Below are 11,543 nucleotides of genomic sequence, written 5' to 3'. Positions count from 1 at the left end.
AGATACTATGAGCCTGCTCCGCTTCATGCTTGTTGGGTTACGTCTGATGCGCTCTAGAGTGCGACCAACCATACCTGCAGGTAAACTATCGGTATCGCACATCCACAGCGTGACAAGGGAGTTATGATGGCTTACGCCTGTTCCAGTTTGTCGGGGAAGCAACGCGGATGTAAATTCCTCGTGGAGTCTCTCTAACGATGGCTGGCCTTGCAAGTTCTCCATTACAAGCTTGGTAAATAGAAACATTCCCAAAGTTTGGCTGTTAGTCAGTAGACACCTTCAAATCGTTCTGCTGAGCATCTGATAGGGGAGTACTTGCCGTCTGTTCTATCCATCTTTAGGTCATCATAATTTAGCTCCATGTCTTCAACCAACACTAAAGACATCCGCTTCTTGATATCTGGCTCAAGCCTGGTTACAAGAAGTAACCGGATTTTAGCAGGATTCTTATTTTCACACAAGATGATCTCTTCGATCAAAAGGTCCATAAGCTTCCCTCTCTCCTTGTCGGGACACTCGTCCAAGGCCGTCGATCACCACAAAGGTTGTGGAGCTGGTTTGTAGGAGCTCCTGAAACAACTGTTTGGTGAGCTTCTCTGATTGCAGGTGTAATTCGCCCGTTTAATCCCTAGCGCCATAGTAGTAGGGGACAACGTCGCGCTGTTGGTCAATGAGTTGAAGTAGGCAGCTCTGACAATGGATCGAAATGTTCTTCTCTCCGGGTCTTGATCTTTACAGTAGAAGAACGCCACAAGACCATTCTTCTTCTCCTGAATCTGGTCGATGATGGCTGATTAAAGGACACTCTTACCTAGGCGTAGGAAGTATCAGCCATGTACAAATATCTTGAATGGTGAGGGTAAGCATGGCAGGACCTACCAGCCCCGGGCTTTGCGTATATCCAAAGAAACGGTGTTCTAGGATAAGGATTGGATATCCAAGTCTTGACGTAATAGTTGTCTAGTAGCTAGAGTCCAGGTTGGTACTTTGTGCCGTTACTGTGTGCATCTCGCACGTCTTGGTGCTCCTCGTGATCTCGAATGCAGCTTGGAGCTTGGAGCCATTGATGCACGGCTAATAGCTTCTCAGAAGCACGCATTCTCCGCTGCTCATCAATCTCGTCCAGGAATTTGATTCTGTCATACTCCGAGTGTTCGATATGAATCTGGTTGACATGGCTTTCAAGCAACGACCGTTGCTGTTCTAGGTCACCGAGGAGTGCCCCGAACCTGCTCTTAAAGTCATTCCACAGCGGCCGAAACATCAACTTCACCGCTAGATCCGCGAATTAATTACATGACCTGACCCGGTGGGTTACTCGCTACCATGGAGATCCTATGAGTATCCTACTTACCCGACTTTGCAAATATGCGTAGAGCTCTTCTGTGCAAATCAAGAATTGGTTCCCATATCGAGGACAGCACCGATTGAACTGTAGTATCTGACCGAAGATATGCTGGTAATTCTTAAAAATGGGTAAAATTTTCTCGATTGTGCTGTAAGCATCAAGCAGGCAATCGAATGGGTCGGCGCCACCTTTGGCAGTCTGTTGGTCAAGGGGTCAGTGAGTGGAAATCGGTTATCAGTGTGGTACAGCTGAGATTTACCAAAAGTGAAAGCTTGAGAGGACCCCAGACAAATGCGAGGATGCCGTTGCTGTTGACAAAGACCTCGATAACCTTGCCAAACTGCTCCATGGCTTCAATGAACCCTTGAATTCTGCCCACCTGTATCCGCTTTTCCCCGTCGCGCTGCTCGGCTTGGATGGACAAAATCTCGCTTTTCAGTTCTCCGAGGCTAGTGATCTGGAATTGCTTTTCAGTCTCATCCGAAACTTCTTGAGCGCGGTTTCAAAGGCATTTCCAGGCTGTATTTGAGTCGGTTGCGAGGCCATGTTGAATGTTGGAAACGTGGGGCGGACAATGCAAGCTCACTGCGGTGCATGCACAGGTCAAATGCCTGCTTATCAAAACGACACGCGGGACTGGTTCAACTTTTTAATGTAAAATACAAATGCAAAGATCAAGGCGACCTTTTCTTGGCTTGCAGTTTGTGAGATGGCTCGGTGGTTCGCCCTGTGGTCCGCTCCGGGCAGTGCACCCTCGTGCCTTCCCGCCTGTGTCTCAGCAAGTGATTGAATTGTTATACAAGATCCCCAGTCCCAGTCCAGCTACCTACCTCTCGCAATTTCTCGCAATTCTTTGCTAAGCAACCAGGCCTCGAAAACTATACTCCCTTCAACACCCTTTCCAACATGGAGGAAGACCATGAAGCGACCTACCGAATCGGTCCTCATGAAATATAAAGAGATCCGCCATACTGCCTGTTACTCGACAGGGAAAATTGCTGACATTTTGACCTGTGCAGCCTCATAACTCCAAGCACCTCGGCGGTTTCCCAGTGGGAAATGATTCATAACAGTAGCTCGTTTGGAGCGCACCCATCACTAGCGAACTCTTTCAGAAAGACAGCACAACATGAGCCGTTTTGTGTCTGACGAGGGCATCACCGTTCCAGTTCTGCTCATGACTACTGGTGTCGGTGCATTCGGGTACGTGCCATATCCGCCAACCCCTAGGTATCCCAACCTTGCTAACCACCCGACTTTCCGTGTTTCCAGGCTCAACCTCACAGCTGCTAACCACGTCTACATTCTCGAGCCCCAGTGGAACCCAAGCGTCGAGAGTCAAGCCCTCGGTCGTGTTGCCCGCCGTGGTCAGAAGAAGACTGTCCTAGTCACGAGATACCTGGTTCATGGCACCGTGGAGATTGTATGATACTGCCTTTGCCTTCCCCACCCCCTTGAGATCCTCGTTCTCAGACGTTTACCACTACTAGCAAATGAATGCTCAACAGCTCTGCAAAATGCGCCTGGCGGAGGCAGGATGGGCAACTCCCTAGATAAGACAAACGGATGAGTCCAGGTCAGCGTGTCTGTTTCAACTTTGCGTATAGTCCTAAGTAGGGAGTCAGTTATGAATACTGCAGAAATTGGGCTGCATAAATTCACGCATCTTGTCGCTCATGGCCAACCCCCTCATTCACTCAAGAATCTTTCTCAGCACCAATGGGATCTCATACATCATAATTACCGTGCATAAAGAAAAGCTGATTTCGACAGCGTCAACAGACAACATTCAAGCAATTATTCAGCATTATTTTTGTGCGAGAAGCACTGAAAGTAGTAAATTTCACTAGCCAAAAACAGGGGATATCATGATGCAGATTGGTATCGGGTCATCATGACCTTATACTTCCCCCCATTCATACCCATCATATTCTTGTTTCAGTCAGCCCTGACTGTCCCATCGCAATACGGATGTATATAAACCGAGCTCGCCTTGAGTCAGGCATATCCCCATTTCCTCATCATCTCTGCTGAAGATAGGCTTGAGTCTCCCAGAGGCAGGTTCATTGCTTTGAGCTGATTAGCTAACCCAACACTGATATCCACCTCGACCCCCTCATCGTGCTCCAGTTCCTCTTCCCCAACAGTGCTTTCTATCATTGCTTGTTGGCTCTGTCTTTTGGCCGAGAGGTAAGATGCCCTCTTACCGGCCACCACGCTCCTCTGAGACCGTCGGCTGCTGTGTCTCCTGGCGGCAAATCTAGCCATTGGGGTAGATGGCTCTTCGCCCTCGTCGTCGCCAACATCGCCCTCAGAACGTTGCCAGCCCGACATGTCACTTCTTGCACTCCTTTGCGTCAAAGACCTCATGGGATATTGAGTACTCAGCGGCTCCCGCGAGTACACAACTTCACCTCCCGGAAGACGAATCTCATTGGCTTCCAACGTCTCGGCAATATCAAGAATCAGCACATCCATTGGACAGATGTAAGCAACCTTCTTGCGCTCACTCCAGGCAAGAATATGCCCGCATACTCGACCATTCGCACCATCAACTACCCATGCTCCCGAGTCTCCCGGCATGCCCATCGGAAGCGACGACTGTTTTGGGTGACGAGGCTGGTCTGGAGACGGTCTGGTTCCCGACACTTGATATGTCTCGCTTGGCGAAACCCGGCCATAAATCTTGACGGAAACCATAACTGGGAGGATAACACCAGTCTGTAGGCCTGAAGTGCGTGCCATGCATTGAACCCCTAGGCCCGGCAAGCTTGACATAGGTGCAACAGTTGTAGGACAAATGTTGGACGAAGTGGTTTGTGATTGTGCTTTTGTCGGTGGCGGGTCGAGGGTGGGAATCAAATTCCCAGAGGGCAGTCGCTCGTCGAAGAATTCAAAAAGGGCCCAATCGATCTCGTGGTTCAGTCCCCCCTCCCTACGACGTCGGATACCACTTGATGCATACATCTCCCCAACTCTGTACGTGTCGAGGTGGTCTTCATCCTGAGTTTCCAGGCAAGGATAGAAACCAGCATCCACATCATCCAGGGCAGGTTGTGTGACGATGTACCCGTCCCCACAACCGGGTTCAATGCCGGGTATATCTCCCGGCTCACTCTCCTGATACTCGCCGTCGTCGTCATCTTCCTCCGAATAGTCGCTAGTAATGGCCGACTCTGAAAAAGCATCAGAATCTGCATCAGAGAGGTCGTATGCATCATACTCGGAACTGCTGCTGGTATCTTGGTCCGAATCGCTGGGATTCGTGTACTGCTGTGCGTACCAAGCATGGAGATCTGTCATTCCGGGAGGCCCTGCCATGCTTCTTGGAGCACCTGACTTCCCTTCCGAATCGGGACCCGGTTCGTCCAACATATGGTGTACGGTCATGCCGTACAATCTGCCATCGACTGTGAGCATCCCTCCGAGGCTGACAGGTGGCAGATGGTGACTTTGGTTCCATGCCCCGATGCTTGCCCCATTCAAGGGTTGCTGTTGGTGTTCTGGATTGGCCGCAACCACCTCCTCTTCTGGACCAGCCATGCTTCTCCCAACAGCGTCTCTGCGAGATTTGATGACTCGGCCAGTGCATACCCTCAACCCGAGGCCGGCCGCAGCCAAAATGTTGCCAAGCCTCTTCTTCAGGATAGTTTTGACCAAGCTCGTAGATTGACACACCACTAAAACAGTGGGTTGTGTTTTTTGAGGACTCTCTCCAACAGACTCCAGCGAAATTTCGACTGACTCGGGATTTTTTCGATAAAAGTGCCGAAGAGCCTGGTTGACCTGTGGCATGATGTTGGTGTTCCACCGCTCGACCTCTTCGGGTGGTAGGGGCACGTGCTTGAAGAGTCGTAGCTTCGGTTTGGTTGATGTTTCATTGGCGTCGGCGGCTGGAATAAACGGATTAGCACCGATGAAGGGATTTAAGACCCACGACAGCACACTTACCCCTCGCTTCTGTTTGGACTTGGCCGGCTGATAACACAGAGGCGGACGGCTTTTCTGATTGCGAGTCCTTTGAAGGTCCAGCGATCGATGGTGTGCTCAGCCGTGCGTGCTCTGGGCGCACATCCCCTAGGTCATCACCCAGTCTCTCCTCAAGATTGCTGACACCATCCAGGATACAGCATGCCTCCAGATATCGACCAGCCTTGAATTCGACCCGTTCTACAATTTTGTCAGTCGTTTGCGTGCCACTCAACTCTTGGTCCACCGCAGACCATAATGTCTGTACTGCCTTCATGTAAAGCGTGCCACAGCGGATACCCAATTGAGTGAGAACGGACTCGGGCAGCATTGGCGAGGCCATGTTAGGGACAAGATTCTCAAGTTTAGTCCAGAGACCAATCGAGAGAAGAATCATGGCGAGAGAGTAGAGGTCGAAGGTTTTGGAGTCGGCATTGTTGGCGAGGGGGGATTGAACACTGTTTCGTGGGTCAAGGGGGTGTTTGTACAAAGAGAACTCTCTGGGACCTTCCTGATACTCTGGCTCTGTCTCTGAAAAAAGATCAAAGGAAGAAATAAGAGGTCTGCGAATATCAACCTCTCCTTGAGTGATTCCGCTGACTTCAGGGTCAGTGCCCACGGCATTGCAAAAAGAGATGTTTTCATCGCCGATGCTCCCATGAGTGATGCCCCGGTCATGCAGGTCAAAGACGCTGTTTGCCAGATTGGCAGCGAGCCGGAATTTGGCCTCAAGCCTAGGCTCAAAGTCTGGGCGGGCCAGGAGGTCGGCGAGTGTGCAGAGGTTGTTCAGGGGGTTTTGGGTCAAAGTTTCAAACGTGACGGCATTGAACTTCTGGGGAAACTGATAGATCAATCCGAATCTTGAGTTTTCCATGTCTTCAAAGTAGCCCAACAAACGCGGTAACCCAATCCACGATCCCGGCTGGACCGGCCTTTGAGGTTCAAGCTGAAGGCCAGAAAACAGCTTCTCGAAGCGGTGCATCGGTGGTGAGACACCCGTGATAGAGTATAGGGAGCTGAAAGGGGCATATTCCAGAAGAAGTGGCGATTGGGTGTGGCGTGCACCAGCAGTAGTTCGTGTGAGTTTGGCGTAAGATTGCTTGTCCATAAAGACAATTTCGTGGGTTTTTTCCTTCTCGTCGTGCTCGGTCATAGGCGCTGCCTGCACCGACCGCAACGAGGTCAAGATCTTGGGATCGATCTGCTCTGGGGTTTGTAGCCGTGATGACGCAAAGGGACGCAGGTCTTCTGCTGCCGCCGAGGACTTGGCCGGCCGCCCCCCGACGGCGGCAGAGCTTGCATATGATGATCTTGTTCGGGATACTTCGTAGAGGGTGTCGATAGCATCGGTAAGATCGCGGATCAAACCTTCAAACTTGCTCTTGTCCCAGACAACCATCTGAATCTTTTCTCCCCTCCGGGGTGGCTGTGATGGCTCAACAATCTCTCCCGCCAGTCGTCTTGAACTCATCCAGAGTGGCTCGGCTTCGGCAAGAATTTCCTTGATGTTGGACATGATGTTGCTAACCAGTTCGCTGATTCCGGCCTTGTTCAACGACGAGTCTATCAAGACCTCGGCCGACTGGCTAGGGTCAGCCCATTCCAAACCCCAGGTGACGAAACGGTCCTTCTGAATCCTGAGCCTTCGATGCAACGACCTGACCTCGGGATCGGCTTCGGGGTGTTGGACAGAGGTCTGAACAAACTCGGATCTCCTTTTGGTGTCGTTGTAAAGCCTGCTCAGCCGGCGCTGGAAGGCCGGCTGGGCATCACCCATGGGGTTGAGAGGGTCCATGGCGGGAGACCTGTGCTGATGATGCTCGGTTCGGTGTTGCTGGTTCACTGGTGTCTTTCACACCCTAGTCGACTCCAATCCAAGCTACTACTTGGCATTCGGTCTCAATACATGGCCTCTATTATCGACAGAAGAGAGGGACTCGTCACGGCAAGGTAGTGCGGGGTTCTGGGGACAGTTTATGGTCGATGGTGTGCTGGCGTTGGCTGTTGGTGAGACTGATTGGAACTTGCCTGCGGGAAATACACAATGCACGCCAAGTTTGTTGTTGGTGAAGACCTGGAGGTCAATCGGGCAGTCCAACAACGGGTTTATGAGGGGTACCTGTGGGAAGGTTGAAGACGCTGCGGGAGATAGTAAAGAGAGAAACGAAGTGAGCTTAGAGAGGAGAAGCAAGAAAGGAAGAAAGAAAAGAAAAAGAAGGCAGGCTGCAGCCGTTTGCCCCCCTTGAAAGTTGAGGTTGAGAAGGGAGGCGAAAAGAGACGGCCTTCACCAGTGCAGCATCCTCTCTCGTGGCAGCATCACACTTTCGGGATTTGGTAGTTGTTATTTCGGTGCCTGTGATGGGCGGGATCGCTGCGATGCCGCATTGGCCCATCGCATCCCGAAGCAGGCAATGGAGGGTGCAAAAAGCTGCTGCCTGGGCTTCTCTGGCGGGGATCCCTGCAGCCAATCTCGAAGCCCCAACTTCGGGGGTGTTGTCAGGTACTTCCCGTTGTAAAGTGGGGGCCTTCACGTGAGGTCCCTGCTGCCACGCACTCCTACCTGTTGTGGCACTTCAGTCCGAGCGAGAGGCCTACCTAGGGTTAGGGTTCCCAGAGCTCCAACCGCCCCCTTTCCGCCGGGTCATCATAGTGCTTACTATGGAGACAGAGCGAAGAGGTTAGATTGACTAGCACCTTACCAGAGCTGAAGCAGTAAAACTTCCACTTTTGACGTTGGAATCAGGGCGGATACTGTGCTTTTCTCAGTTCGAACTTTGCCCGTTTCAGTCTCAATGTTGCCTGATGCGGCACTGGATATAAGATCCGTCCGGTGCCCGTGCAGAAGAAGAAAGCAACACTCTCCCTCTAGACATATCATCGAAGCCTCTGCTTCTGTGGGATTGTGTTTCTGCATGCTCTGTGCCAGGTTGGTGACACGGTGTGCGTCGAGGCTGCTGTCCCTCAGTCTCTTCATGCATACGACGTTACTTGGCCCTGCCTCGAGTCGCGCTCCGCAGACATATTTGGCTTTAGGCACCCAAATTTCTCAAACAATCATAGGCATCTTGATTATTGAGGCTTCAGCATGTCTCGGTTTGGGTTGGTCCACTTCGTCCGCCGGCGATTTCATGACATTGATCGCACCATCATGCCAGACCATGGCCACTAACTAAGGTGCTAAATATTGGCAAAAGGGGTATCGTTGGCGATCATCCCAGGGACGGAGTCGGGTCAATATGCACTGCGTATGATGCCCAAGAAATGTCTATTGTTCTTGTGGGTATGGTGGCGTCTTCTTCTCTGCTGAGGGTACCACGTCCACGGGTTATCGAGCGCATGTCTCGTCAGGCAGCGAGATTGATTTACGGGGCCAACGCGCACTAGCCGCGGTCATCACAGATTTAAGCATTTCGAAAATGAGGTTAAAATCTTACGTGCATTTATTTCACTGGACCCCCAGCATCGATACGACGTGAACATTGAATGACGTGACATTTGGTCTAGTTACCTTACCCTTATCTTTCAATATCTGCGTTGTGGCAGCCAAAAGATTGCCAGACTAGTAAGCAGAATCTTCTAATGTGTAGGTAAGGGTAACGTTCGATGTGTTCGTTTTATTCAAAATGGCGGTCGTTGTGAGTTACAGTGTCAATCGTCCTTACACGAGGGCAGTCACCAGCCATGAGAACCTGATATTGATGACTTTCAAGTTCTGCATCCAAGTAGAATCTCATGCCACAAAATGTGTGCAAATTTCCACACAGCTGAGAAAGAAGTTTCTCAAGACATGAAGCTGTTACCAAAAGGCTGAAGGTCCTCAGACCTCTGAGTCAGGCATGTCCAAGCACCACTCTTGTTCGGATGATCCGACGCCAAGAGGAGGAGGTTGACGATGAAGGCAACACCCGCTTGCAAACTTCCTGTTTATTCTCAATAAAAGCGTCAAGGCAAAATTAGATTTTATTTCTTACATGTAGGGGACCATGGCGCGTATCTCGTGTTGGCTGGACATGATGACGAAATGAGAGCCAAAAGCTCGAGCAAGCTCTGACCAGAGCAGTTGTCGTGACTGACTCGACATTTGAGCTGTCGAAACTTGCTTACCTACCGTGACCCAAACATCAAATGTTTGAAATATCTTGCCACTTCCACTCCAATGTCGCCTGGATGGTCATTCGGTGAAAAGTCTCGATGCGAATACGATCAACATGTACAAAAGCTCGAGCGCTTGCAGACAGTTGAGCCCCGTGCTAATCATCACGCTCATTTTTCTTCGACAGGCTCTGGAGCAGTCGTTTTTTGTTTTGTTGTCTTTCCGTCGCTCAGTTTTCACTTATTATTATCCCCTCAAGTTCCTCGGTCTCAGTCAGCAACATCATCCATTCTCTCAGGCTTGCATTTCGCCCCTGCACCACGTTCTTGGCCGAAGCAGGTCTTCTCTTGATTAATCGCATAATATCATGTCAGCACCACTGCTGGACAGTTCTGATATTGAAACCAACCGGCAGGACGCAGAATACGAAAAGTTCCAGCCACAAGCCGCAGGCGCTAGAGCACCTGCATCCCATCGTCCCGCCCCCCCAATTCCCCGGCGGTCCATGCGCCGTCGACCCTCCAGCGTCTCTCAACAAAATCCATACCTCTACGAAGGCCGCGAACAGAGAGGAGAGCAACGTCGTCTCAGTCGGCTATCGGTCAGCTCTGACGATGCAAGCCCATCCCTTGATCAGTTACGGAACCCAGAAAAAGACGATCTGGTCCACGATCTCCAGCTCGATTCCCGAGCGCCCACTCTACGGGGCTCCATCTCGGGCACGAGTTTGCCATATACCGTTCCCGAACGACGCCGACTAAGTCGCCTCCCCACTGATCCGGAGCTCAAGCCATCCCCAGAGGACATCGAAGCTACCGCCGCTATCACAGCCGCCAAAAATGACGCGGTCGACAGCCGACCCTCACCATCTCCTACCCCCTCTCCGGGTCATCCTCACGACCACACCCATCCCCGTCCACCTCTCTCTCTACGTTCCCGCCTCAAACACTTTACCTGGGCATGGTACACCCTCTCTATGTCCACTGGTGGCCTCTCCCTCCTCATCCACGCCCAACCCCACCAGTTCCCCTCCCTTACCCCGGTCCTCGGTCTAGCAGTCTACATCCTCAACATCATCCTCTTCACCCTCATTACCTCCCTCCTTTTGGCTCGCTTCCTCCTCAACACCGGCAGTTTCGTCGCCTCCATCACCCACCCCCGTGAAGGCTTCTTCGTCCCCACTTTTCTGCTCTCCATTGCAACCTTGATCACCTCGACACAAAAATACTGCATCCCCTCCCACATCCAATCATGGGACGGTGAACGCCAGGGGCTCCGCTGGGCCATCCAAATCGCCTTTTGGATCTACGTCGCCCTGTCAACCTGCCTAGCAGTAGCACAATACTCCTTCGTCTTTGGCCGCCGGCATTCCTTCAGCCTTCAAACCATGATGCCGACTTGGATCCTCCCCATCTTCCCCGTCATGCTCTCGGGCACCATCGCCTCCGTTATCGCCTCCACCCAACCGCCCGCCATGGCCCTCCCCATCATCGTCAGCGGCCTCAGCTGTCAGGGGTTGGGCATCAGCGTCGCGGCAATGATGTACGCCCACATGGTCGGCCGGCTGATGCAGTCAGGCCTTCCAGACAGGGAGCACAGGCCGGGATTGTTCATGTGCGTCGGCCCGCCGAGTTTCACCGCGCTGGCATTTATCGGGCTTGCTCAGTCCCTCCCGGGGAGCTTCGACGCTAACATGGACGGGCTGCTCGACGCGAGCATCATGCTCATGATGGCCATCGTCGGGGCCGGGTTCCTCTGGGCGCTGAGCTTCTGGTGGTTTGCCATTGCCGTGCTGGCCGTGGTGCAGAGCCCACCGAGGTACTTCCACCTGGGGTGGTGGGCGTCGGTGTTTCCAAACACGGGCTTTATCCTGGCCACCATCTCTCTGGGGAAGGTGTTTCAGAACGAGTTCGTCCTGTGGTTTTCGACAGCCATCTCGATTGTTTTGGTGTTGGTCTATGGATTTGTTCTGTTCCACTGTGTCAGGGCAGTGGTGGTGAGAGACATCGTATATCCAGGCCGAGATGAAGACGTGGAAGACCACTGATCGGCATGTCGGCGTGCACATAGATAAATAAAAAAAGTTACACATGGCTGACTGCCAAGCCCTCAAGCTTGTCCACCATAACCCCT

General features: G+C 52.0%; 3 protein-coding genes across 3 annotated transcripts; 1 reads left to right on the top strand and 2 right to left on the bottom strand.

The window, feature by feature from the left end:
* Window positions 1-1,292: 1,292 nt before the first annotated feature.
* QC761_0101710 (uncharacterized protein) lies at window positions 1,293-1,697 on the bottom strand (the record flags this gene model as incomplete). Its single annotated transcript, XM_062873123.1, is given in 3 exon segments — window positions 1,293-1,346; window positions 1,355-1,546; window positions 1,608-1,697. Coding segments are annotated over 3 exon segments (336 nt in total).
* A 1,439-nt stretch (window positions 1,698-3,136) lies between these two features.
* QC761_704390 (uncharacterized protein) lies at window positions 3,137-7,746 on the bottom strand. Its single transcript, XM_062882014.1, has 2 exons — window positions 5,300-7,746; window positions 3,137-5,241 (listed from the first exon to the last, which is right to left on the bottom strand). The coding sequence occupies exons 1-2, from the start codon at window positions 7,110-7,112 to the stop codon at window positions 3,347-3,349; spliced, it is 3,708 nt and encodes a 1,235-aa protein (XP_062727775.1). The 5' UTR covers window positions 7,113-7,746; the 3' UTR covers window positions 3,137-3,346.
* A 2,031-nt stretch (window positions 7,747-9,777) lies between these two features.
* On the top strand, window positions 9,778-11,488 carry QC761_704400 (uncharacterized protein; the record flags this gene model as incomplete). The annotated part of the gene is given in 2 exon segments (XM_062882015.1): window positions 9,778-11,418; window positions 11,429-11,488. 2 exon segments carry the CDS (start codon window positions 9,778-9,780, stop codon window positions 11,486-11,488), a joined length of 1,701 nt encoding a protein of 566 aa, XP_062727774.1.
* Between the last annotated feature and the right edge of the window lie 55 nt (window positions 11,489-11,543).

Source organism: Podospora bellae-mahoneyi, chromosome 7, assembly GCF_035222275.1.
Source record: "Podospora bellae-mahoneyi strain CBS 112042 chromosome 7, whole genome shotgun sequence".
Classification (NCBI taxonomy): domain Eukaryota; kingdom Fungi; phylum Ascomycota; class Sordariomycetes; order Sordariales; family Podosporaceae; genus Podospora; species Podospora bellae-mahoneyi.
Note: the sequence above shows the minus strand (reverse complement) of the source record. Positions and strands in the feature narration are given on the sequence as shown.

What these genes read in the sequence shown, in the direction of transcription:
- QC761_704390 (XM_062882014.1), bottom strand. Translation starts at nt 7,112, where the DNA reads ATGGACCCTCTCAACCCCATGGGTGATGCCCAGCCGGCCTTCCAGCGC. An exon ending in AGTCCAAACAGAAGCGAGGG is followed by an intron (nt 5,242 to 5,299) that starts GTAAGTGTGCTG and finishes CGTTTATTCCAG; the next exon opens with CCGCCGACGCCAATGAAACA.